We start from the raw sequence: 26,836 nt of genomic DNA, 5'->3' as shown, positions 1-26,836 counted from the left end.
TGATTGTTGGAAAGAAAAAGATGAAATGATTTGTTGATTGTTGGAGATAAATTTTTGCTAATTCTTTTTACATAGAGAATCAGGTAAATTATTAAATCACGACAGGAATCACGATTTAATCACATTGTTCACCAAATATCCATCAGAGAATCATCACTGATCATGATTAAGAAATCAAAAGTAATCAAAGATATAAAAGAGAATAGGAAAATCTGCTTAAACTAACATAGAGAAAAATAAACTGACCACAATTACCAAACAATCAACAAACAATTGTAAACATGATTAAAGTCAAAGTTAATCATTGAAGAGATTTAGAAGACAGGCCAAGATTGTCGAGAGCGAAGAGAAGTAGAAAAGAAAAGGCCATTACCTGGACATCGCTGGACGAGAAGAGACAGAGACACAAATCGTTTCTTTATCTTTTTCTACCATCGGTCATACTGATTGACCATCGATGGTCAAGATTTGTGTCTTCTTTTTTGTTTCTCTCTCTCTCTCTCTTATCCATAAAAATGTCAATTTTTGACGAGTGACAGTTGAGTCTAATGTGACATATGATCATTTCTGGGATTTGATTAACTGATAATCCGAATGCTAATCATGTCAATTAATAGCAAATATAAGTGAATATAAATCAAGGTGAAGAGAAAAGTAAAATAAACAAAAGGTAAAAAATGAAACGAGAAAAAAATAACAACAACAAACGAATTGAGAGTCAGGGTGCTTGGAGGAAGATGAAGTAGCTAAGAGAAGAAGATGAAGAATCTTTCTTTCCTTTTCTCTTTCTTTATCATCCTCATCAGCATCATCAACATCTTCCTCTATCAATCATTTGCCTCTTTCCTCTCATCATCATCAACCAAAATCTTCCTCTTAAAACATTTACCAGAAAATGTACATTTCCAAGGAGAAAGAACATTTTGATTTTATAATTGCAACTGGTAACAAGATGATGAGGATGAAAATGGGGGTCAAAGGTAAGAAAGAGAGAGAGAAAGGTAAGAAAAAAAGGTGATATGAAGATGAAAATGATGATGAGGATGATAAAGATGAAAGGAGGAGCAAAGCTTCAAAGTGAGTCTGGAGCCAGAACTAAAATGGACCTGAAAATATTTGGAAAACGTGATGAGGTGAGGTTATTAGGGCTTCTTTTAACAAGAAGCAATAAGAAGATGAAGAAAGAAAAAATCTTCATAGACATAATCTCTTTCTTTTTCTCTTTCTCTTATCATCCTCATCTTCTTCTTCTTCATCTGCAAACAAGTTGGAAAGGTAAGAAGAAGGTAAAATTTTTCTGAGGAAACATTTCAAGCAGCCGATGAGGTGCCAATAAAAAGGTCTACTTACTTTTCACCTTTCTTTTCATCCTCATCTTCTTCTCTATCTTTCATTATCATCCTCATCATCTCTTTCTCTCTCTCTCTCTCTCTCTCTCTGGCATCTTCTCTTTCTTTCCTTTCTTGCATATTTCTCTTCTCTTTCTTACCTTGGTTATATTCATCTCTCTCTTTTGTGTCTCTTTTTCCAGGTAAACCATTTGGAAACTTTTCTTTCACCTTTTGCAATTACATTAACAATTCAAATTGCTCACTAATTACACTAATCACAATTAGGAGCAAATTGCATTTTCACTGATTATCAAAATTCATTGGTAACGTTAATTTATATTTCTCATTCATTTCTATCAAACTTTTGATTGAGTTCTCATTTGGGTGATGATAATTAAAACTGATTCCAAATCAACGTGAATATTTTGTTTCATTTAAATTTCCAACAATCAAATTTACTTCTCATTGGTTTTTTGATTGTTGATTGGTTTGTATTGATTGGCTGATTCTCAGTGATTAAAGTTTAATTTTGTTCTCTCTCTCTCTCTCTTCAATTTAATCATAAATATGGATTCCAAAAGTTTGAAGGTTAACAATTTATTTCCAGGTAAATCATTGCCCATTAATCAGTATTACCTGTGATTTCAGATAACTGGATTAACGAGATACTCAAGCCTCCTGTGATGATATTTAATGATAATCATCTGCTAATTTGATTGAATTGATCAACAACAAAATCAAGTTGAAATTAAAGTTTTCCCTTGATCAACATTAACCTGATTTTAAGCCCGTAGGGTTAATTGTTTGTCAAAAAATATATTTGATTCTGATGAAAATTCATAATAATAAAAAATACATTCATTGGTTTTTCTTTCAACTAATCAACTGATTGTGATCATTATTTTGATTATTTCCAGTTGATTTAGTTGTTGTATATTTGAACCAGAAATCCTTTAATCCTGTTCAACTTAAATTGTGAGTTGATTGTGAAATATTAATAATAAATGATGATTAGTTTAAATAGTTCAAGTTGAATGTTATTTAATCAAATTGTGATTTAAGATGGTTAGTTGATTGTAATTGCAAATAACAATAAATAGACTCAACCGATTAGTAAATTGTATTAGATGATCAATTGAAAAATGGAAACAGTAATTGATTTAGATTCTATCAAGTTAATTAGTATCTTAATCATCTTGAAATTTTCGGATTATTTATCATAACCATCAATAGGATTGGATTAATTTAATTAGGTTGATATTTAAGCACAATTAAGTTTAATCATTGTTGTTACTGTTTCCATCCTCGTTAATTGTTATTGATTGAAACAATTTAATTGTGTCGTTGTGACTTGAGGTGATTTTTAATTGTGAAAATTAAGGTTTGGTTTATTATTATTATTAAAGAGTATCTTAAATTGTCAAGGTGTGTTGATTGTGATGGTTAAATGTTATTAGTTAACTCAATTAGTTAACAATTAAGTTCAGGTCACTGATATTTAATTGAGAAGATTTTTGTTAAATCAATAAACCAACAATTAAAAGCGTAGGTTAATTTAGATTAAAATTTGATTGTAAATATTTTCCTATCTGTGTAGGTTTACCTTGTAATGGATGAATAACAATTAACTGATTACCTGGATCACTATTAATTGCAATTAGATAGACAGATTAGCTTGTTAATCGTTAACATCTCAATGATAATCTCAGACCAACAATCAATAACAATAAAGGAAAAATTAATCAATTGTGTCTGATCAATTTGATGAATTATTTTTCCCAATTGTTTTTACCTTTAATTTCATCTAACAATTATTGTTATTAATTGTAGATGAAAATGATGATTGTAGCATAATAATAAATTACCAAAACAATTTAATCTTTAATTGTAATTAGAAACAAAAACAATTAAAAAAAAGTTTTTTCATTTCAGTTAACACAATTAACTTTTTCAGATAACAATTGTTAATCATATATCAACAATTAAACACCAATAAACAAAAAGGTAAACATGATGATCAATCTTTAGTATTTTATATTTTAATTATTAGGGACAAAAGTGATTAGTTAATTGTGTTGGAATTTGTTTTCTAATAAATTGATTGGAAATTTATTCGAGTTCAAAGCGACATCTGTCGGTGGAAAAAAAAAATTTTCGATAAAAAGTTGAAAAAAGTTTGAGAAACTTGAGACTTTGAATAAACAAATAATTAGGAAACTAATACGAATGAAAATAAATTGTGATTAGTTTACCTAAAGGACATTGTTAAATATTGAATGATAATCTTAACTATAAGTGGATATTGATTAACATTAATTTTGTTCGTACTTCTTTAACTTGTCATCAAATTGACAATCACAACAATAGCACAACAATTAACTGAGAATGAGAAACAAAATCAATGATAAACAATTGAAAATTTATCTCATGTTAAAGATAAACAACAATTTACTAATTGTAATTTGATTCATTTAAAAGGTAAAACATTTTTAAACAAACTGAACCTAAATTTTCAAACAATTTACTTGATTGTTGGGATAAACTTTTCTGTTCATTTCTGAGTTAGTTAAATTACAATAGTAAAACTAAAATGTAATTAACTGTATAAATATAATTGTCTTTGTAACAAAAACAAAAACAATCAACAATAATTAATGATATTGTTAATTTCAAATGTATTCATTTTAATTGTACTTATTATTATTAATTAACTCTATTACCAATGATCCTAATCAACCTTTAGGGAAAATTTGTTTATCATTTATGGTTGAATATGAATATTAAATTGTTATTGTGGTTTAGCAGCAAAAAAATTCAAACAAAATGATTAATTAAACAGCAAATCTAATTAGTCAACATAGACAAACATTATTATTAGATTAATTAATTAGCCTTCTAACCACTGTTGGTTTATGGAGATTCAAACAATTAATGAATTAATTGTTTGATCAAATCCATTAAGAGACTCTCATAATAATCTAACAATCAGAATATTTCATGGTCAAGATGAATATCATTCTCACGGTAAGTTGAACAATTAGTTAACTACATAAGAGTAATTAAGAGGGAAACACTGTTGACATTATGGATGAACAATAATTAAAACGAGAACCTTTAATCAGTATGAGATTAATCAACAATTAGCCTGAACAATTAAGCTTTTGTGGTCGTTGTCAACTCTTTGTTTGAATTTCAATCGTTAATCAATATCGTTGGAAAGTTTAACGATTATTTTAAATTTGTTGATAGGAAATAAACAACAGCGATGACGACGACGATGATGATGATGATGATGATAATTACAATTGTTAATGATCACCTTTATTTCCGGTGACAGTCCCGTGCCTATGATATGGTTAAATAAGTTTACAAGTTAATCATTAAAGCGTAAAAAAAGTTACCAAAAAAAAGGTGAACAAAGTGAAACTCATACAGAGATTTACCTTTGACTAAATTGTTGATACAAAACGTTTCTGGTAGTTAAAATAGACGTAAATTAAATCATTCATGTAAATCCAACAATCAGTGATTGTTAATTGTTGCAACTTTAAAGTAATCATATGGAGAAATCAACTTACAGACCAACCTGGTTGTGGTCATTTAATATTTTTCAGATTTCATCCATCAACTTGCAATCAACGAGTATCAATAATTGTGTTAACTTAATTGTTTCAAATGATTTTACAAATTGAATTGGTTGTTGATCCACTTGGAGATTAGTTTAAAAGTTAATTCAGTTTGATTGTATAACTAAATTTAGACTGTTTTTGATTTTTTTACTATGGAAATTATTCTCACCGTAAAATTACATTTCTACTTTCTAATTAATTAATTAGAGAGATTTTCCTCTTATTTTGACTTCCGTTAACTTCCGGTGACCCAGAACTCTTTCAAGCATTTCCTCTGTGACTTTCCATGTGAATTATGAGATTTTTTTCAAAATTTACATAGATGAATATACAAGTGAGATTGTTATTTACTCCTGGAAAAAAGTGATTTTTTTCCTGTCACATTTAAGGATAACGGACGAAATATGAGTAAACAAAGATGATGATGATGATGAGGATGAGGATGAAGATGGAGATGGAGATGGAGATGAAGATGAAGATGGTGAAGATATCAGAGAGTGAAACTAAGTCAAGGATGAGAACCAACGGTTTCCCGAGTGAAGGAGATGATGAGGATGATGGAGTTGATGGAGATGCCGATGAAGATGGAGGAGAGATGCAAATGATGGATAAAGTGACTTTGGATCATTTTATGTAGAGTAAAAGATTTTTTTTCTCAAGAGAAGAGAAAATTTTTTGTTCTTTTCCAGTTGACAGAGAAAAGACAGAAGAAAAACAAAATAACGAAACGATAACAGTTCTTAACGTTCAATAAGATTTACTGGTTAATTGTAGTAATATGATCAGTCAGTTAATTAAGTCAACAACAAGTAATCAATTTGTCCAATGAGGAAAACAAAGTTTCACCTTTGACAATCGAGACTTTGATCACTTTGCTTTTATCAATTAACTTTCTCAATATTTTAAGGTGAATGATTGATTAAGATACATTCTAATCAATGGTTAGACTATTGTTAGTAAATTGGTTGAGTTTATTGAGAATTTAATTGTAAAAGTAAATGTGAAAATTAATAATGAGAAAATCGTTTTGGTGACGAAAAGTGAAATTTAAATTTTCTCACACAATTTGAGGTCTTCCAAGGGTCATTTATGTGGTTCCTTGTTGATTGTTGCTTGATTATCACCTCACTCTCTCTCTCTCTGCTGGATATTAATAGTTGACAATCAACTATAATTACAGCCAACAGAGTTGATTATGATTCTAATATAAAAAATACACATCTAATTACAGGTATCATTGAAATTTTCAATTTCGATTTCAATTCAGATAATATAAAATCTTATCTCTCTCTCTTGCAGAAATATCAATATTGTAGCTATCGAAAGGTCATCGATGAAGTTGATGACCGTCATCATCAGAAACCCATCAAATTGATAATTTTATTTCTTCATTTTTTATATCATCATCATCATCATTTGAAGGTGTGTCGAGAGAGAGAGAGAGAGAGAGACAAATATAATATTACCTGTTCTTACCGTTTGATACCATAAATATGTTATATAAATGGACTATCATTGCAAATAATAATTAGAGGGTATACAAGGTGAACCAAAATATAAGCAAAAGTAATAATAATGATGATGATCAACATCATTATGATGATAATAATGATAATATATATTACTACTGTGAACAGGTAAGATGATGGTGATGATGAAGGTAAAAGAAAAGAGTCCAAGCAAAAAAGGAACAAGAAATTGGTCCAACTTGTAAGACGATAATTTTGATCGCTCCAAGGCAAAGTTATGGTGTAAATTTCAGTTTATCTTCTCTTTCTTTTCTTTCTTTTCGTCATCATCATCATCTTGAAACAATCTTTTTTTTCTTCAGAGTAAGAGAGAGAAAGAAAAATAAATAATACCTAAGTTATTATACTTTTCTGCTCAACTTCATCTTGGATTTTTTTTTACTTTTCTAAGATGTTGCTGTTTTTTTGCTACGCTCACGGACTTAGGATGATGAACCAAAGGCGAGGATTATGAAGGTGGATGATGCTGGTTGTAATAATGATGACAAGAGAGACAGACGGAGAGCGAAATGAGAGAGAGAGAGAGAGAGAGAGATGTTGTATAAGAATGAGAGAGATGACAGAGAGAAAGAGAGAGGAAGCAAGACCGGAAGATACACATTACAGGAAGTTGAGAGGGAAAGTGAATGTGAAATGGGGTGAAAAGAGACCACAAAATGAGAGAGAGAGAGAGAGAGAGAGAGAGAGAGAGAGAGAGAGAGAGAGAGAGAGAGAGAGAGAGAGATGTATATTACTCATGGAAGATGAGAAAAGTTATGATGATCTATGTAAAAACGAAACTCATGATATGAAGCGAAAATTGTTCATCATGATTATTTTGGGAACTACTGATTCGTTCATGAGCTTTTGTTTTCCTTTGTATTTTGTTTTTCTTTTCAAATTATTATCATTCTGGTTCCAAGTTAATATTATTTTCCATTCAACAATTGAGTTGATTGTTGTTTTTGACCATTTAAATACTCTAATTGTTGTAGTAACTCATTAAAAAAATAGTAAAACTAGAAAACAACTTTATTAATAGTGATGGTTTAGTTAAAATCATTAGATCGATTTGAAATTTTCTTTTCATCATTTAATTTACTTTCTATTAGCTGGACGTTGGTAGTTAATTACATGATCAATTTTACTGATTGTTTGACCAAAGGCCAAATTTTGCATTTAAAAAATCAGTTAAGTTCAACCAAGTGTATTAATGCATTTCCTGTATCAATTTAATTCTTTGTCCATGTTAATTATCATCTTCTAGATTAGATTAGTGATTCTCTTGTATTAATTAAATACGAAAACAAGTGACAAACTATTAATTATATCATCGGAAATGTAACCGATTATTTTAATTTTCCTTAATAATTTTACCTCTTTGATCAAGTTTTTCCATATAATAATAAATAAATTAAACTCCAAGAAACTGATAACCTTTAATTATAAATAATTCTAATTCAGTTTCAATCGTCAGAATTAAAAATCATTTCCATTATCAGAAAATCAAAGAATCACAATTAAAATTAATTAGTTTCTTACGAACGGGCTAGTGTTTCCATCTATCGGTCAAAGAAAAAACTACAACGAATTAGATTTTTTTTTAATTGTAATTAAGAGTATTTTATTTGTTTCTTATTAATTAAAGGAGAAAAGGTCAGAGTATTGATTGAGATAAGCAAATTGTCACAATTAAAGAGAAATGTTTTAATCTTGAAGACACAATAATTGGATGAAGAGCAGATTTTCCCATTGAAAGATGAACAATCAATGAGATTATTGATTAGCAATTAAAGTTTCGTATTATAATTTGATTGTTTGATCCTGATGGATGAAGTTAAATAGTGAAGGAGGAAAATTGTTACAATCATGTTGGCTAATGGATTACAATTTATCCAAATGATTTAATGTAATTTGCAAGTTGCGTAGGAAAAGTAACCATGAAGAGCATGAAGAAGAGCAATTAAAAAGGCAAGTATCTAACAAAAGAGAAAAGAAAACAATTAGTAAACTGTTGATGATCAACAATTAACTGTTGGTTAATTACCGAAGCAGTTTTGTAAGTTGAATAATACGAATCAATGGCGATTGAGATTGACCAGAGTCCAGCTAATAGGAAAAGTATGGTCGCTGAGAAGTGAAAAACAAAATCCTGATTTTCGAGGGAAAAAGTTTCAAATTAAAGTTTTTTTTTTGTTACTCTTAATTGTTGACAATTAACTGTCAATACTTACAAATGTCATCTTTGGCATTAGCGTTGCCGTAGATAATGAAAATAAACAGGTAATTAGCATTAAGAAAATAGCATATAAATGACACCAATTGATTAGGTAGAGAAATAAGAAATCGTTGTTGGCAATTAAGTATCGATGACGGACCGACATTAATATGAATGCGATTAATGTTAAAATCTAAAGAAAAAGAAAACAAAAATTGATTAGTTTAACTGGTTAGCTTAATTGTGATCAATCTTTTGATTTACTTATTGATCAGATTGAAAGTGAATTTAAGATGAATCATTTCAATAGTGTTTTCGTTTGTGTATCAACAAATACAATATACGAAAAGAGCATTTTGATTAAGTTAATTGTCGCAATTTGGTAGAAATGAATTTTAAAATATCAACAGTTAATTGCTATTAATAAATTGGCTTTGATTAGCATAATTTATCTCTGACATCGTTTACTTTTCTGTTGACAGTATTTTCCTTGATTGTTGACCTAATTTGGTTTTTGGTTATTTATATTAGAGGAAAAGGTTCAGTTAATTGTTTGTTGTAATAGTTAATCATCATCATGATTATTTAAATTCAATGATTAAGATTTTCCATCTGATTAAAACATTGTAACAAGATGAAATCATTAATCAGAATCAACAATCAAATTGTCAATATTGTTTTCTAATCAATTTCATTATTAATCAATCGCTTTGATTTTGAAATCTTCATGATAATGATTCATTGTCAGAATCAAAGGTGAATGAGGTAATCTTAATTAAGAAACTGTGATTGACTTGAGTGATTAAATTGTGATATAAATAACACAATTTAATCAAACTAATGAAAGAATCAATAAATCTAGGGTGTGGTAGAAGAGGAAAATGTAAACAAATCGAAGAGCAATTTGAATGTACAGAGAGAGAGAGAGAGAGAGAAAGATTATTAGAAATTTAGAAAAGAACATTATTGAAATGATAGAATGACCATTAGATGGACAATCGAAAATCGCAATTAATTGGGACAAAAAAGAGAGAAAATTAGAAAATTAAATTGTAACAATTAACTCACAAAGATGAGAGACTTGAGAAGACCCAATTTGGTCTTAAGATAACCAGTGTTGATCACAAGGACCGAAGCGGTTGTTGTGGTGGTTGTTGTTTGGGTGATTCTCACATTGGAAGACATTTTTAATTTGAACAATTAACAGTCACAATTAAAGAATAATTAACAATAAAATTAAAAGAGAAAGTGAATTGATTGAAAGATGGAAAACCAAATCGATGAGAGATTAACCCGGGAACAGACAAAGAAAAAGGAAAAGATTATCAACAGGTAAAAAGAAAAATTAAGTTGAAATAGAATATAAGTTAATTGTCTCTCTCTCTCTCTGTAATTAGTTAATTTTCTTGTTGATGTTTAATTTTTGTTAATTCTCCTTTTCTATTAATTGTAATCAACAATTTAAAATGAGCAACTCAAAGAGCAACAATTTTCTAACCCTTGGTATTGACAAATATGGTTACGTCTCTTTCCTTGTTTATGTTTTTCTCTGTCTTCTTCTGGTTTCTCTTTCTTTTACTTCTCTGTCTAATTTTATCTTCTCTTTCACAATTTTATCTTCTCTTATCATCATTCAGTTAGGGATGAAACCTACACTCATCTTCATCTTCATCCCTCATGTGAAGTTATCATCAATTGAAACCTCAACCCACGAAAGACATGAAACAATATTTACTTTTCATTTTCTGTCATTATCATTGTCTCATTTTTATTTCAATCATTTTCGTATTTTAATTGTAACAATTAAAGATAATCACAATCACAATTGTTTCTATTCCAATCTTTAACCAATTGATTAATATACAAATAATCTCATTCTCTTATCCCAATAACATATAAAATCCTTTTTTCGTTTTGTTTCGAGTTTGATTGATTAACTTTTTCTTTTTAATTTGCTAATTAGTGAATTAGCAAATTTCTCTAAAAGTTTCGCTAATTCAACAGTTACATGAAATTTTGTAAGAGACTTATCGATCCAATCTTGACTATTTGACACTCTAACTGAGAGAAACAAATCAGATGAACATTTAATTGTTGAATAAACGAGTAGACTGATCACCTTTACGGTGTGTTTAGTTGGGTCAATTACAAACACTGGGGAACCAGCGTCACCGCGACATATTTCTGAACGATATGGCCTTCCACAGATCAACTGGTCGACCTGATTATCGGGAATTTCAAAGCGCTTGGTACATTCGGATTGATCCACTAGATCAACAGCAGTTAATGACAGTTCACCTTCAACTACCAACGATTTTGTGTAGCCCCATGAAACCAGAATCAGAGTTTCATCGCCAGTTAATTGTTCATCTTTTCCCATTATCTTGATTGTCCTTCCGGTTGAGTTCAATGTTTTGATATATGAGTTGAGTTGAATTAAACCAATATCGTTACTTATTCGTGTCTCTGGATGGACGACAAAATCAAGAACTTGAGCCGATTCACTCTTTGGATCGGTTGGTGAATAAATTTTACCATCGAAATTTGGTTGAACTGATAAAATTGAGGCACTTGTAATTCTGGATATAGAAATGGATCAATGGATTAGTGTTATTAGTGTTAATCTTATTACACTTACCCGATTAAACAGTGTCGAGTGGTCAAGACAACGGAGTTTGTGATTAAAACGCCGGTACAAATGTGTCGCCCGTTTTTTTGGACAGAAACCATTGTACTTAAACTCCAATCATTGATAGATTGAGCTGGAAAAATTGTCTCACTAATTGTAATAATTAAAATAATCAATTGACGTGAGTTGAACATTATTTTCACACAAGTATTGATCTAATTGCACCAATTGGTTTAATGATCAACTGACAATTAAGGCAAAACTCAACTCAACATAATCAATATGGTTTCAGAAATTAATGATCCCCTTAAGGTGATTTTAATGAGAAACAGTGTTTAATTAAATTGTTTACTGATTGTACTTGGTTGACCTTCACAGGAAGATTAATTTACCTTGTAAATCGTTGATTACTACAATTTAATTAACTTTAAAAACTTATGGATTATTTTTCTCACTTTGATTGTAAAACAAGTACAATCTATGGAGAAACAATTTTTCAAGTTTCACTCTTTCTCTATGAGATTTTACATCTAATATTTGGAGGATTAAATCTGACCTCGGCAGCGAAATGAGATTCAGTACATGGAGCGATTTTGTCAATTACAGTCACACCTCTCTAATCGCCCCCTCTATTATGTCACAAATTCTTTAATTTCACAATTTAATTTTTCCCCGATTAAGGAGATAGAGAATATAGTCATAATATGTCACACTCTCCAATCTCACAATCACACTATTTCAGGGCAATTTGTGAGATTCACCATGGTAATTGTGTTTTTGTCCAATGAAAATGAGCTAATTTGGCTTAAATTATGGAATCAGCCAGTAAATTGCATCATTTTTTTGAGAGATCCCAAAGATTATTATTACAGAAAGAGAAAAGTTACTCAACAAGATATAATGAAGAGGGTTAAGGATCAATTCGGTGTTGTAAATAAGATTCCAATAAGTAAATGCAAAAAAAATTGATTTTCACCTTCATAATTAAGAATTAATAGATTTCCATAAAGTCACAATTTCCCAAATTTCACAAGTTTTTTGGGTCCGGTGGGGGTGAAATTAGAGAGGTGTGACTGTATTACCCAAAAAGCGGCTAAATTAAAATAGCGCAAATTGCTTGGGTGTGAGCATAGTTCGAGGCCTTTTCTTGTCGACTTTTCCAACTTTCCTCGATCTTGAACATTACGAGAAAATGTAGTTCCAACTAGTAATAGATTGAAGATATTGAGGTATTATCAACTTTTTTTGAAACAGGGACAGAAAAAGTTATAGAACCATAATCAAGGTTAAATCAAGGTCAATTAAGGTAACCCGAAATGGTTCATCGGAGACCCAAATTATAAGGACACAACAACATTTATTCATTTATTAATTCTTGAAAAAACAATAATTGATGGAATCAAATTCATAACAAATGTTGACTATTTCTATTGGTCAAAGTGAGTTTTTTTATATACAAAAAAATTGTCATACAGAATTGATCGTAACGGAAAGTGGTCATGTTTATCCGAATCTCTATCGAACCTGAATAATAACCAAACTTGAACCAACTATCATAACATATCGTTCATGTAATATTTACCGATAGTAAAGGTCAATCTATTAATATTGATAAATCTAGAGTTAAATGTCGACCTAATGAGTTTTCAGGTCACTATAAGGTATCGAAGTTGTACATTTTGGTCTTGTATTAGTGATGATATTATTGAAATGGCCATTTGAAAGTCCATAGTATTGGGAAATATAAAAGATCATCTTGTAACTTTAGTCGCAGTTCAATCATTTTTTTTGACAGTTTTTGGATAATTTGATTGTCTTTGTTTAAATTTTAACATGATTGTTATTATCAGCGTTTTGATTAAAATAACGTTCAGTTGATTTGATTTCTGATTCACTTAATTTTTGAGATTTCGCAAACTCTTTGAAGGTTGGACATTGTTCAAGAGTCGACTGGTCAATTGTGGTCACTTTTCCTCCCATGTAATCAGGGTAATTTTCCGTTGAGATGAGAGTTTCCAACTCGGGGATGGATAAAAATTGAATATGATCTCGAAGATGTTTCGGGAAAAAGTATCGAAAAGCTTTACAAAAAAAGGCGAAAGCAGTGGACATTTCGAGGAAAATAATATACTCGATCCAAGGGGGATACTGATTAATTCCAATGTTGACTAATTCCTTAAGAGCACTTATATCGATACTTGGATCTCGACAATCGTAAACAACAACGGGCTTCATGTTTTCGGCCAGAGTTCGATTTCGAACCTGTTCCATTGTGTAAGTGAAATATTTGTACAGCAAAGGTTTCGGTCCAAGGGGAACCTTTAATCTGATCCACATAACGGGTCGACCTGAAAGGTCACTACCCGAATAGTAAATCCAACCCAAACGGAAAACTTCAATCGGAAGGTCAGAAGCTTTCAGATCGTTGATTGAATCCTTCAAGCGCCATTGGCAGTGTTTCTTCATGGTGTCCAGGGCTTTTGAAAGTGAGGCCGTTGTCTCAATGAACGATATACAGGGAATATCGGAATTCTTGACAATTTGTAAATCACGAGGATCCAATTGTCCAGAATCTGGATCATCAATGAACGATTTTCGTAGCTGGTCAACTGATTTTTTCATCTCTTCTGAATCCATAACTTAGAGAATCACAATTTAACTAATCACAAATTGTTTTCAACACAACAATTAACAGAAAAATAATTTCTTATAGTTGTTTCAAATTCAGTTGAATGATTGAAATTGATTGTTGAGAAAGTGAAAGGAAGAAAATTTTTAATTACAATCTTATATATTTAATCAGTTAAACAATTTAAACCTCTCGATGATGATGATGATAATTGTTGAATCTAAATGATTAACTAATGACAGACCTCTTGTGAATGAAAACAACAACAATTTAACGATCGGATGACAAGTGAATTAACTAACTACTGGATTAAGATGATTAAATGGAATAGGAATCAACCATGGTGACTTTAAATTTCTTCATTTCGATTAATCTGTTTGAACAATTTACTAATTGTCAAAAAAATTTTTCTACTCGTTCAAGTGAAAGGTAAATAAAATTTGATTTAAGTGCAACAATTAACAAATTAGCAAGAGAATTGAATTAAAACTTGTAAACAAGAAGCAGGTCACAATTAACATCCTTTTTTCATCGTTAGTTTAACTAAACTTGTTAACAATTTAATATTTGATTAAATTGTTGATCAACTTCCGATTTGTTTTTCAAATAAATTAGCAATTGAGTAATTAAATACTGGTCATTTTGAAGTTTAATGGTCAATCAAGTTGCTACTTAACCAACATGAGGTCAATAAGTTTCCTTTAAATTGTAACAGTTAATTGAAATCTGATTAATTAACTTGGGACTAATTATCTTGATCACAATTAAAAGTTAATCTAAACCTTAAAGGTCAAGTAAAAATGAACATGAAGATTAATGATAACAATTAAATTTTGTTTCCATTCACTGTTAAGGTCATTAACATGATCAGAGTTGTTGATTAATTGATTAATTGATTAAATTGTTGTATAAACAAATAAATTGTTTCACTTTATTTCTTAATTGCGATACATGAATTTTGATGGCGAAAAATTTAAATTACAAAGTGAAAAGATTATGAGAAAAGAAAAGGAATCATAAGAAGATAATGATTAATATTAATTGTGATTTAAATTGTCCATTGATTACAATTTACGATTTCGATGGTTAATCAGGTGAGAACGTAACAATTAATTATTGTGATTAAAGTGTAACCAAAAATTAGCAAGAAAAAGACTTGAATGAATCGGTAGATGAAACAAACTCTGTGAACAAATGAGAAGAGGTAGAAAAGTAAATTAATTAATATCATTGATTTAGAATTAATTGTTTTGGAAAATAGAATTTTCAACAATTAACTAAATTGTTGACGTAATTGTGATGTAAATTACGATGGGTTGACATGATATTTATACGAGGAAATCAAGTAATTAACATGAGTCGAGGCCATAAATCAGTCGGAGGCTTTAACCTAATTTCCTGTTAATTTCATTGATAATCATTTAACTCTTCGGGTTGATTAGTTAATTGTTTTACTTACAATTTAACTCTCTTTCTGCTTGTTTCGATATTGTTGTCATCATCCCCGAGGAAATATTTTCTAAATCCAAAGTAAAAGGTTCGAACGATATTTAGAAAGTCCAATTTTCGTAAATCACTCGGGAATAATTGTTGATCCTTCGTTGACATACTTTCGATCAGATCAATGTAATTAGATGTTCGTATTTGATATTGATGAGTGGCAAAGAAGCTGACATGATCCAGGCCTTCGTTGAGTCGCTGAGCGTGTTTATATAAACTAATAGAACGATAAAGGATAGAAAATAATTTGAAATTCGAAATTCGAAAATTAGAATTTTGATCTTTTTTTCTCTTGTCTGAACTTCTTACATTTTCTTGTAACCTAAAAGAGATAAAATTAGATCAATAAGGAAAGCGAAAAGTGTATGGTAGATGAATTTTTCGACCGGGAAAAAGATTGACGCTTTTTTAATCCTTGGAGGTTCGAGTAAGGGTCTTAATTGTTTCGAGCTTGGATAAGCGATTGCTAATTCACGAGCTGCACCAAAGAAACGTCCAAATGTCCATTCAGGGTGAAATGGTCCAGTTGAGAAATTGAATACTTTTAATTTGGTTGGGCTGTTGAGGTTAAATGGGAAGAGAAGAAGATGGATTAGTTTGGATAGAGGAAGAAAAATTATTTCGAACATGAGAAATTAACCTTTTCTCGGCTATGTACCAAGCGCTTGCTATGGTCAGATTAGCGCAAAGATCAACGGGAACCATTTCAAAGCGTGTCCAGTAGTTCCAGTTGACCGTTTGTAAAAGTCCGGTTGTTCCCGAGATCGCTATTCCTTGGATACCTTGTAAAGTGTCACCCCAACCTGGTTCTGGCTCTTTTTCGGAAACAAAAACGATCGATGGACGGATAATGGCCACTGGAATATCTTGCAACTCTTGTTCGACTAATTCTTCGGCTATGGCTTTGGTAAAGGTATAAGAATTTGGGAATCGAGTTTGCAACTCTTTAAGACGATCTTCCATTGAATCGTTACTTTTACTGGTCAAGAAAAAGAAACAAAAATGATTAACTTTTTAATCACTCGATCAGTTGATTGTTCGTACCTTAAACATTTACTCATCTCATCGAAATCAAATTGCAACGACTGAACGGATTCTTCGACGATTGGTTGATTACCAGCAGAATACAGGGATGATAAGTGCACGAAACTTTCGATTTTATCAAAGGTTCGACATAACTTGATAAGGTTCCCAGTGCCCTCGACATTTTGAACATAATTGGTCCTAAAAGTTTCGAAGATGAAAAAAAAAATGATTGTGAGTTTTACTTGTTTCTTTCGGCTCATCTACACTTACGCTAAGCCAACATTGAATCTGACCTCGGCAGCGGAATGAAATATAATGGTCACTTCTCGTCGCAAGGTCTCAATTTCACTTGAGTCAATTCCAAGATCGGGATGAGTAAGATCACCTTTGATTGGTACAATACGAGTTGAATAATTTACATTGGCGTTTTTATCCACGCTGAAAGGTAAGTTGGACACCATCTTGATTGTCCGTTGCTTGTAATTTAGGCCATTTTTATCCCGAATCAGGACATAGATCGTTTTGACATTGGTGCTTTTCACAAGCTTCGCCACCAATACCTAATGGGGAAAAATATGAATTAGAAATTAATTGCAATCAGTTGATTCTAAATTGTTATTTTCGGTAAAATTATTTGAAAGCCTATTGACCAATAGGTTGAGGAAAATTGTTTATATTGAGATTTTAAATCGGTGATGATAATTGGTCAGTTTGTAAATCATTTGATTGGGATGTTGATTAGTGAATCAAATATTGAATTATGATTTAAATCCAGTTGATTTATTGAAGGTAAAATCCTAACAGTCCAAATATTGTAAACGTTTACTAATTCACCTTGAAAGGTAATTAGTTAAACACTGGTCAATGATCATCAAAAGATTCAATGAATCAATTTAATCATAATAATTAGTTAATTGTGATTAGGATTAGGGTTAAGATTGGGAAAAAAAGAGAAACAATTTACTCACTTTACCAAGAAATCCAGAAAATCCAGTTACCAATACACTTTTGCCGTCAAAAAATTGAGATATTGGTGAATCCATTGGTAGTTAATTATATTAATTAATTGTAATGCTAACACTAAACAATTGAAATTAATTTTTATCTCTTTATAGTAACAAATAATCAATTTGATATAATAAAAAAAAGTTCACATCAACACAATTGCGGAAAATGTTTTGAACAATTAAAAATTAAATAATGACTCGGATTTCATGTAACTCATCAGTCTCATTGGTGATAAAATTTAGTTAATTACTGAATTCATTTAATCAACAGAGAGATGAGAGAGAGAGAGTGTGAGGGAGATATCACTCACTCATCATTGTTTCTTCCTCATCATCATCACAATTTGTATGATTGTTAAACATTTACCTTTAATCATCTGAGAATCGATTTCATTGTCAACGAGTTTTCAATAGGATGTTTATCCTTTAAGATGATTGAACAATTAATTCGTAAGAAAATCCAATGTAAACATGATTAACTTAATTAACCTTGAAATCAAATCAATTTGTAACTGGACAAAGCGAACACATTAACAAACCAATCAACTAAATAATCAGTTTAATTTTCTTCTGTTTTAATTTGTTTCTCGTTGATTTCTCAATGATTCACTTAAGGCCTTCCAAAGATAAACTAAATTGCAAACCAATTTAATTGTCGCACCTCGATCGTCATATTAACGCTTTGATTAACGTAAATATCACTTGATTATAAACAATTATTGTCAATGTCATTCACTGGTAATTATTAATTACGATTGAAAGTGGTGGAGGTGCTACCATTTGATTACCATTAACCCTTAATTACTCTGTAAACTTTTGAAACAAGTTTCGAGTTTAGTCCAAAAGTAAATAGCGAAAACTATTAGTATCTCGCTCGAAGGGTAAAAGTTCATTTGGGTGATATTCGAGTTCAGAATTTGATAAATTACGATCATTTACTATTTAGTGGATTAAAATATTTAATCTTGGATTAGCTGGTGCGATTAATCAACTCTCTTAATCTCTGGTTTAAAATTGTCTTCTAAGTTGATTTTGTATTTAAACTCGAATAACTTTTGAGAAATTAAAAGTTTTTTTCTTAATTGTTTATATTATTAATATAATCATATTTAATTGATTATTGTTTATCAAGGTTGATTTAGAGTTACAATTGTTAAAGATTAACTATTGATAATAATTAACTAATATTTTTGATGATGGTTTCACAATCACTTGGAAAGATAAACAATTTGTTAATTGTTGATACTTATGAACTTACTCAAGGTCTTTTAATCAGTATATATAATTTAATTTTTCCAATGTCATCACCATGTTAATTGTTAACACAACAATTTATCAAAAGATTGTTTAGTTACTATGATTAACAATTAACGACGTTTAATTGTCCTTCTTATTGGAAATTATTAATAACAATTACCTATTACAACGATAATCTGACAAGTCAATTGTTTGTTTTTGTTTTCTAATTGAAAATTGAGAATTGATTTAAATTGATTTACCTTTTTTTTCACTCGTTGATTTTAAAACTTATATAATTAAAGAAAACAATTAACTATAAACATGCAATTAAAGTCTCACGATGTTTAACTTTTTGTAAAATAAAATCAATTGAATGTTAAAGTTAATTACTAATATCACCTTAGATATATCTAAATCAAATTTAGTTAATTAACACACCAAACGGTAAACTGAAATCATTAAAGACAATTAACTATTTTTTTTTGTCTAGAAATCAATTAAATCATCAGGTATGATTTTCTTGATTGTTGATTATTCGTGGCTTTTTGTGGTAATCTCATATTACGATGGATCGAGATACTTTTTTGTCAAAATTTTTTCGTCGATTATCAATTCAATTAAATTATATTCCCGGTGGTTCCAAACAATTAAGGTTAATATTTAGTTTACTTTCCTGGCTTGGGATTGTTGAGGTTGGACTTTTGTGCGCTCGAGATATTGTCTTAATCTCACTGGACGATGATTCGGATTGGATTTATATCTTTGGTGATTTCGCAGCCCCGGCGGGTAAATTTCGTAAACAAGCGACCTTGATCTTCCTCCTCTATCTTTGTGGTGGACTTTATTCAGCTCTTTTTCTGGTTCGAACTCAAAACAAGGTCAAATATCAGGAATGGGCCAAAATCTATTCAATCTTTGATTCCATTGGAAAAAAGCATAACCCAAATATTGGACTAACAAATCGGATTAACTGGTTAACCACGAGAATTGAGATAATCTATTCAATGTCCATCGTCATCTCGTTACTACTTTTGTCGGTAGTTCTTACGGTCACTTTTCCACCACAATTTATTCGCTATACTTTAGCTCATCAGCTGATCAATATTCATGGTGGTTATAATTGTTCATCGCACTGGGGAGTGTCCTACCTTTTGTTTCCGTCTTATGGTTACCTGTTGGGTCAACGAATGGATAAGTTGACTGACCAGTTGGATAAATTTATCGGTCTTACCGATTATTGTCCAAGGCATTTGATGAAACGATCCACGTTTATGATTGATAATCGTAGAAAATCAACTCCAAGAGGATTGATTCTAAAATTAACCAAACAATTGAAACAATTACATAAATCGTGTCTCTTTTGGTCTCGGATTAGTGAACCAACATTCTTAATCTCTTTCATTAATCAGGCTCTTCTTCTTTATCTCATCTTTTTCGTTCCAATGTCAACAGGATTTAGATTCTTTCTATCCGTTCTTGGAATATTCAATTTCCTCTCTGGTCAATGTTACCATTTTTTTGCTGGAATTTACACTCAGAAAAAGGTAATCATTCAATCAACTGGAATTTTCATTTGGGTGTTGAGTTTTTGTTTTGTACTTTCAATTTTAGATTGACCATTGTATTGACTCTGTTCTCAAACTTGGATATTCACAAATTGATTGGCGAACTCGGTTAATTGTTCTTAATCTGGTAGAATCGGTTCAGGAGAGAAAATTTTTCACCATATTCAATGCGATTCAATTCTGTTCGGAACATTATTGTTTGGTTGGTAATATCTCATCTCTCATTGATTTCTCGTCTTAATAACAATTGTAATTTCTTTAACCAGGTTTTACTTGAAGGTGTCTCTCTATTGATGTTAATGATTTCAACCTATGGAGCCAGAAATTAGCTTAAATTGGTGAAAACCAAAATCTATTTACAAATCAATCTCCATATTGGACCCAAACATATCCAAATGAATCATCTCCAAATTAACTTTAACCATTACAATTAGAAGTCCATTCATAGATAAAATAATTACCATGATAGAAAACCAGTTAATTGTCCAGGAATATTCGCTAAATTGTCAAGTGATTAACTCACTTGAAGGTTGATTGTTTTTCTCAAGAAAATCTCTCGTTATGGTTAATAAATCTAAAGAGAAAAGTAAACATTTTTCACAATTAACAGTCGATCTTCTAGTTACCTTAGAATAAATAGATTTAATTGTAGAATCAAAGATAAATAATTAAAGAAAATAAATTAAATTAAAACCACGAAATTAAAACAATTCAAATTCAGAGTAAAAAAATCTCATGGAAAAACAGATGATCCGAAAGAAAGAGAAAAAGAAAGAGAGAAACTCGAACGTCCCCTAGAGGGAAGTTGAATAACTAATTTTTTCCCTCAACAATAAACCAAATTTTTGGAAAAGGCAAAATTTGGTTAATTAAATTAAATTGTTTCCATTTTAATTTCCTATTATTTGTTTTTTAATCAATTTAATCACTGACTGGACCGATCAACAAGTTGAATCTTAATTTCTACGAATCGAACCTTTAATTTATTCTAATTTTTTTCTTTTCTGTTCTATTTTTGTTTCTGTTATTATTTTACTCTTCATTGGCTATTGATGACCACAGATGATTGAGAAAAGGTTTGTATGTTTTGGGTTGAATTCAGTCCATTAATTGATTAATTCTCATTCCAATTAAGTTAATTGTGATAAACTTAAGTTTTAAGTGACTTGAAGATCATGGGTACAACCTCATAATTTTAGTTTGTTCTTTAATTGAAGTTAATTCCATGATGGTTTCCGGTGTTCGTTTCCTTTATTCCTTGTCTGTGTTAATTGTTAATTTATTGTCTTATTTGTGTTTTATTACATTCTAATTGTTTGATTTTTATTTATTGCCACTTTTGTATTATAGATTTAATTGTGAACAATTGCCAATTACTATGGTTTCCAATTTATTCTTGGTTATTTTGTCCGGTCATTTCCATGTAAGTATTTTAATCTCAGTGAATGATTTCTCTTGGAAATTATTCAATTTAAATTGTTCTCTTGTACTAATTGTTGTTTATCTTTTATTTTTACAGTTAATTCAATTAGATTATCTCTTTTCCTGATTCCACAAGATGTGATTTCCAAGATTGAATTTGGTTTTTTTTCTATGTGAGAGATCACCAGTCAACATAATAGTGGATTCGGTGCCTCTGCCAACAATATTGTCTACATTTCTACAAAACTATTATATTTTCTACAATTTATCTTCTAATATCATCATGTTAATTGTCATCTAATTATCTTAATCAAAGTTGACATTAACCTCATATCATCAGCAATAAGCGAACTTATATATTTAAATCATTGGAAATAAGACTGAGCGAGACAAAGAGAGAGAGAGAGACAAAAGCTGAAATCAACAGCGATCGTTACATTTATGAAAACAAAACGGTAAGAATGATTTTATTCAAATTCTTTTCTCTTATATTAATTGAATGTTCTATTCTGTAATTTCCAGGTATAAACATTTTTCTTGTGACTTCTACTCAATTCTTCATCATCGCTTCCATCGAGATTCGTGAATCTGGAGCTAATAACAATCAAAAAAGATGAAGGGAAAAAAGCGATACTCTCTCATTATTCTGGCCACCATTTTATTTATCCTTATTTATTTCATATTAAAAGCAATCTCATATAGCTGTGATGCTGGACAATCTAATCTCAAGCCCAGAAGCTCCCTAATTGATAATTATTTCAGTTTTGTGTGTAAATATAAACTGACCACAATCAAGATTAGTCAAGTTGGTGAGAGAATATCAAAAGAGGAGCCAATTGCTAGTAAACAAAAGGTTCGATTAAGTTATTTAGATGATGGACAAATTTGGTATTCTTCAGATTCTTCAGATTCTTCAGATTCTAAAGGTGATACCAAAAATTATCCCAAGTCAAGTTTATCATCAATCGACAATCAAAATAAAGAAATTACCAATGAAGAAAAGACAAAGAGAGGAAAAAGTTTGGATAAAGAAAATTCCGGTTTACCTGAGTTTCCTCGTGATTGTCGTTTCTCAAATTGTTTCAACTTTAATCGATGTCCACCCGGTGAAAGATTAAGAATACATATCTACCCAGAATTATCAAAACTCAAATCTTCATCTCCACCTTTAACCATATCATCAACTTATCAGAAAATTATTACAATCATTGAATCATCTATTTATTATGAACCTGATCCAGATAAAGCTTGTTTATTTATTACCCGTTACGATTATCTTGATAGAGATCGACTTAGCCTTGATTTTCAGAAAAATTTACCCTCCTTATTACCATTGGACAATGGTCGTAATCATATTGTGTTTAACCTTTACTCTGGTACATGGCCTGATTATAGAGAATTGGATTTAGCTGGTTTTACCCTTGGATATTCAATTTTGGCGAAAGCATCTTTCAGTTATCAACATTTTCGACCAGGATTTGATATTTCAATTCCTCTTTTCTCAAAAAATCATCCAATCCGAGGGAAAACATTCATTGAGCCCGATGAAGGACCCGAATATCAGTTGGCTGATGAAATTGCCTTTGAAACGGTTGAAACAAATGTATATAAGGTTAATGAGAAAAAAAATCTTCTCGTTTTCAAGGGTAAAAGATATACTCATGGAATTGGAAGTGAGACTCGTAACACTTTGTACCATCTTCATAATGACCACGATATTCTCATATATACAACCTGTAAACACGGGAAAAAGTGGAAAGATGCCAAAGACGAAAGATGTACCAAAGATAATCGAGATTATGATAAATATGATTATTTATCTTTAATGGCCAATTCAACGTTTTGCCTTGTACCTCGAGGTCGTCGATTGGGATCATTCCGATTTCTAGAAGCTTTAGCATTCGGATGTATTCCAGTTTTACTCTCAAACAATTGGGTTAAACCATTTGAAGATGTAATCGATTGGTCTGAGGCCGTTGTCGAAGGCGATGAACGAAGTCTCCTTCAACTTCCCGAAATAATGAGATCTTATGATTGGAAAAAAATTGAGAAAATGGCCTCACGAAGTAAATCCCTTTACGATACTTATTTCTCAAGTGTGGAGAAAATTGTTTTCACAACTATAGCAATAATTAATGAACGAATTCACTCCCATCTAAGTTTAAATTCATTTCTATGGAATCTTGTTAATCCGGGTTTCTCTGGTTTTACCGGTGCAATTTGGTTTGATACTGAATATAGTTGCCAATTGAAAGATTATCCTGGTTACGGGAAACTTTCACAATTTTCTCCATCATCTTTAATATCACAACAATCAGCCACATCATCACAATTAACAAGATCATCTTCATCATCCACAAATCTCAAGGATCCATTTGATGGCTTCACAACAATACTTTATATAAATAAGCCAATTATGCCAAGCTCAATCCATAGACTGATAAAATCATTATCTAAATCTCAATATTTGATCAAAGTTAGTTAATTACAATTAGCTTTTTTAAACGAAAACTTAATCACCTTTTGTATTGATTGTTATTCACAGATAATCATCATTTGGACCTTACCTGACAATCCTCCGTCTAATTTACTTAAAAATCCCTATCACGATTCCTCACTAGTCAATGTGATCGTACCCGAAATTAAAGTAAGTTAATCGTTGATTAGTTGATTGTAACTAATTTTTGTTTTTCTTTTTTTTCAGACAATTAATGCCAAACTTAAACCGTACAAAGAAATTGAAACTTATGCAGTTCTGACTCTTCAACCCGATACAACGATTACCGCTGAAGAGGTTTGTTATTTGTCTTCTAATTGTCAATTGTTATTCTAATTGTTAATTATTTTCACCTTTTGATTTATTTAGTTGGATTTCGCTTATTTGGTTTGGTGCTCATTTCCTCATCGAATCATTGGTTTTACCGCTCGAGATCATTATTATGATGAATTTCGTTCGCGATGGTATTATACCTCGAAATGGACTAACTATTACTCGATTATACTTCTTGATGCAGCTTTTTATCATCGGTATTGATTGTTAATCTAATTGAGATTATTGATAAAATATTAATTTCCCTTTTTTCTTTTCATTTTGTTTTTCATCTTTACAGATATTACAATAATCTTTACACTAATTACATATCAAGTAATCAATTTTTTTCACAAGATCCAAACAATTGGGATGATGAGATTTGTGTTGATTTGCTTTTCAATTTTCTGATCTCCCATATAACACGAGAAGGACCGATTAAAGTGACACAAAGGAAACGAACCTCTAATAGTAGTAGTTCACTTTACAATTTAATTAATACCTCAAATACTTTAACAAGTAAATTTGAATCATTCACCGGATCTCAAGAATGTTTCACTTATCTATACAATTTAACCTTTAATTATGTTCCACTGATTAAAAGTCAAATGAGATTTGATCCTGTTCTCTTCAAAGACTCAGTTTCCAATTTAAGGAAAAAATATCGACGATCAGAAACAGTTAATTAACCAAATTATCAGCTCGTTTTTGGATAAAATCATCAACAATTCATATTACTTTTTACTCAACCAAATCATGAAAATAACTCCAGCAAATAACAAAAGGACCATAATATTGAATAAGAAGCATTTTTATATTTAATTTACTTAAACGACGATTAATCAATCGAAAACAAAAGTCTTCATGTAAATAGTTCAATATACATGTAAAAATGTGTGCAATAAATATACTAATTAAAGAGATAATTAATTTAGAATTCGATGTTTTCTCAAATTTCCTCCTTTCGTTTGATTACATTTACATTCTGTCAAAGGATAAGCAGAAACGCTAATACAAAGTGTACCTCGTCGACCGTAAACTGAACTTGCCACACCCGTTGGGCCCGAACTTTGACCTGGGAAAAGGAAACTCGAACTACAAGGTTCAAATTGACAGCCGAACAGCGAAGCCATGTAAACGATGATCGCGTAAAAGTGACTGCAAAAAGGTAATAAGCCACATGGAGGTTGTTTAACGATAAGGCCAAAAGGTGCGTTAACGAATAGATCGGTGTGTGATAGGGCAAAAGGTGAGCCCACTTTTAAATCTAACGCCGCTGGAACATGAGAAACTATTGGAACCGGGAAATTGTATGTCGTGTGAACGGCAGTGTTATAAATAGCGTCCAATTTTGATACACCGAAAACAGTTGACGGCTGATAAGGATCAGAGACAACGTCCAGCGCTAGAGGCGATAGAGAGAATTTAAATGAATCGAAGGGTTGATTGTGAATTAGATTGGCAAACTTACCGATCGTTTCGTAAGGTGTCATTTTGTACCTTTCTTGGAGCCAGACAGCGGTGAAATGTGTTGACGCTGAACCAGCGGAGTGTCCGACTACCGTTATGTTTTCGGGATTTATGCCAAGCCTTGTGACAGCAAAGTTATAAGCATTGGCTACTTTTCTACCGACAATTTCACAATTAGCCGTACACAAGAAGAGATTAATTATCGCTGGTTGTTTTAGGATAATCGGTGGATTCGCACCTCGAACCCAATCGCTAAGAACCACTTGGTAATAGTCACGAAGTAGACCCAATCCAGTGAAGAGGGAAAACTTGTCGGCATAACTGCCGAAACAACCATGAGAGTAAAAGGCCAAACTACGGTCTGGAGTTAGACGGGAATATGGGTGTCTTGTTGATGGTGATTCTAGAAACATTGCTGGATTTTCTTGATTTGCAACTCGAAAGGTCAAATTAACTATTGACGGAGTTTCGGGACAAACACTTATCGGAGGGAAAAGGATAATCAACCCAGAGATTAACGGCTTGAAACAGCCGAGATTCTGAGAATAGCATCTTATTTTAAAACAAGGGATAATAGCGTCAAGGTTAATTAAATTACTATCTGTTAGTCCATTAACGGAAATAATTACTAAATTAAATGAGAAGAAAACAATTAGTAAATCACTGGAAAACATCATCGTTGTCGTTGTCGTTGTTGGTGGTTAATTAACCAGATGCTGACTGATTGATAGTCCAAAATTAAAGGTTGATTAACTTGCGATGATAATGAATAGTTAGAAGCCCTCATGGTTAAAATAATTTATTCGCAATTAAAAACTAATCAGAGATGAAACAATTGTTGATTTTGAAAGAAA

At 30.9% G+C, this 26,836-nt stretch overlaps 7 protein-coding genes across 7 annotated transcripts; 2 read left to right on the top strand and 5 right to left on the bottom strand.

Annotated features, from left to right (window-relative positions):
* Positions 1–8,064: 8,064 nt before the first annotated feature.
* LOC128393267 (uncharacterized) lies at positions 8,065–10,184 on the bottom strand. Its single transcript, XM_053353405.1, has 4 exons — positions 9,755–10,184; positions 8,703–8,879; positions 8,516–8,620; positions 8,065–8,447 (listed from the first exon to the last, which is right to left on the bottom strand). The coding sequence occupies exons 1-4, from the start codon at positions 9,869–9,871 to the stop codon at positions 8,373–8,375; spliced, it is 474 nt and encodes a 157-aa protein (XP_053209380.1). The 5' UTR covers positions 9,872–10,184; the 3' UTR covers positions 8,065–8,372.
* A 435-nt stretch (positions 10,185–10,619) lies between these two features.
* Positions 10,620–11,760, bottom strand: LOC128393788 (mite allergen Der p 3-like). Its single transcript, XM_053353999.1, has 2 exons — positions 11,325–11,760; positions 10,620–11,265 (listed from the first exon to the last, which is right to left on the bottom strand). The coding sequence occupies exons 1-2, from the start codon at positions 11,507–11,509 to the stop codon at positions 10,620–10,622; spliced, it is 831 nt and encodes a 276-aa protein (XP_053209974.1). The 5' UTR covers positions 11,510–11,760.
* A 653-nt stretch (positions 11,761–12,413) lies between these two features.
* Positions 12,414–13,952, bottom strand: LOC128393787 (motile sperm domain-containing protein 2-like). The gene is made up of 2 exons (XM_053353998.1): positions 13,234–13,952; positions 12,414–12,489 (listed from the first exon to the last, which is right to left on the bottom strand). The coding sequence occupies exons 1-2, from the start codon at positions 13,950–13,952 to the stop codon at positions 12,414–12,416; spliced, it is 795 nt and encodes a 264-aa protein (XP_053209973.1).
* LOC128393605 (fatty acyl-CoA reductase wat-like) lies at positions 12,706–18,142 on the bottom strand. The gene is made up of 7 exons (XM_053353797.1): positions 17,439–18,142; positions 16,741–17,030; positions 16,489–16,668; positions 16,085–16,423; positions 15,754–16,002; positions 15,404–15,661; positions 12,706–15,128 (listed from the first exon to the last, which is right to left on the bottom strand). Exons 1-7 carry the CDS (start codon positions 17,511–17,513, stop codon positions 15,035–15,037), a joined length of 1,485 nt encoding a protein of 494 aa, XP_053209772.1. The 5' UTR covers positions 17,514–18,142; the 3' UTR covers positions 12,706–15,034.
* A 1,140-nt stretch (positions 18,143–19,282) lies between these two features.
* LOC128393609 (uncharacterized) lies at positions 19,283–20,726 on the top strand. The gene is made up of 3 exons (XM_053353802.1): positions 19,283–20,260; positions 20,328–20,483; positions 20,548–20,726. The coding sequence occupies exons 1-3, from the start codon at positions 19,283–19,285 to the stop codon at positions 20,608–20,610; spliced, it is 1,197 nt and encodes a 398-aa protein (XP_053209777.1). The 3' UTR covers positions 20,611–20,726.
* Positions 20,727–21,093: 367 nt separating this feature from the next.
* Positions 21,094–25,449, top strand: LOC128393604 (exostosin-1-like). The gene is made up of 8 exons (XM_053353796.1): positions 21,094–21,357; positions 21,632–21,704; positions 21,801–22,158; positions 22,226–24,179; positions 24,249–24,350; positions 24,408–24,497; positions 24,570–24,730; positions 24,814–25,449. Exons 4-8 carry the CDS (start codon positions 22,317–22,319, stop codon positions 25,199–25,201), a joined length of 2,604 nt encoding a protein of 867 aa, XP_053209771.1. The 5' UTR covers positions 21,094–21,357; positions 21,632–21,704; positions 21,801–22,158; positions 22,226–22,316; the 3' UTR covers positions 25,202–25,449.
* Positions 25,218–26,794, bottom strand: LOC128393606 (pancreatic triacylglycerol lipase-like). Its single transcript, XM_053353798.1, has 2 exons — positions 25,984–26,794; positions 25,218–25,917 (listed from the first exon to the last, which is right to left on the bottom strand). The coding sequence occupies exons 1-2, from the start codon at positions 26,657–26,659 to the stop codon at positions 25,439–25,441; spliced, it is 1,155 nt and encodes a 384-aa protein (XP_053209773.1). The 5' UTR covers positions 26,660–26,794; the 3' UTR covers positions 25,218–25,438.
* Positions 26,795–26,836: the final 42 nt, after the last annotated feature.

The sequence above is a fragment of the Panonychus citri genome, unplaced genomic scaffold (genome assembly GCF_014898815.1).
Source record: "Panonychus citri isolate SS breed McGregor unplaced genomic scaffold, ASM1489881v1 Contig00138, whole genome shotgun sequence".
In the NCBI taxonomy this organism is placed as follows: domain Eukaryota; kingdom Metazoa; phylum Arthropoda; class Arachnida; order Trombidiformes; family Tetranychidae; genus Panonychus; species Panonychus citri.
The sequence above is the reverse complement of the archived record's forward strand: the minus strand, read 5'-3'. Positions and strand labels throughout refer to the sequence as shown.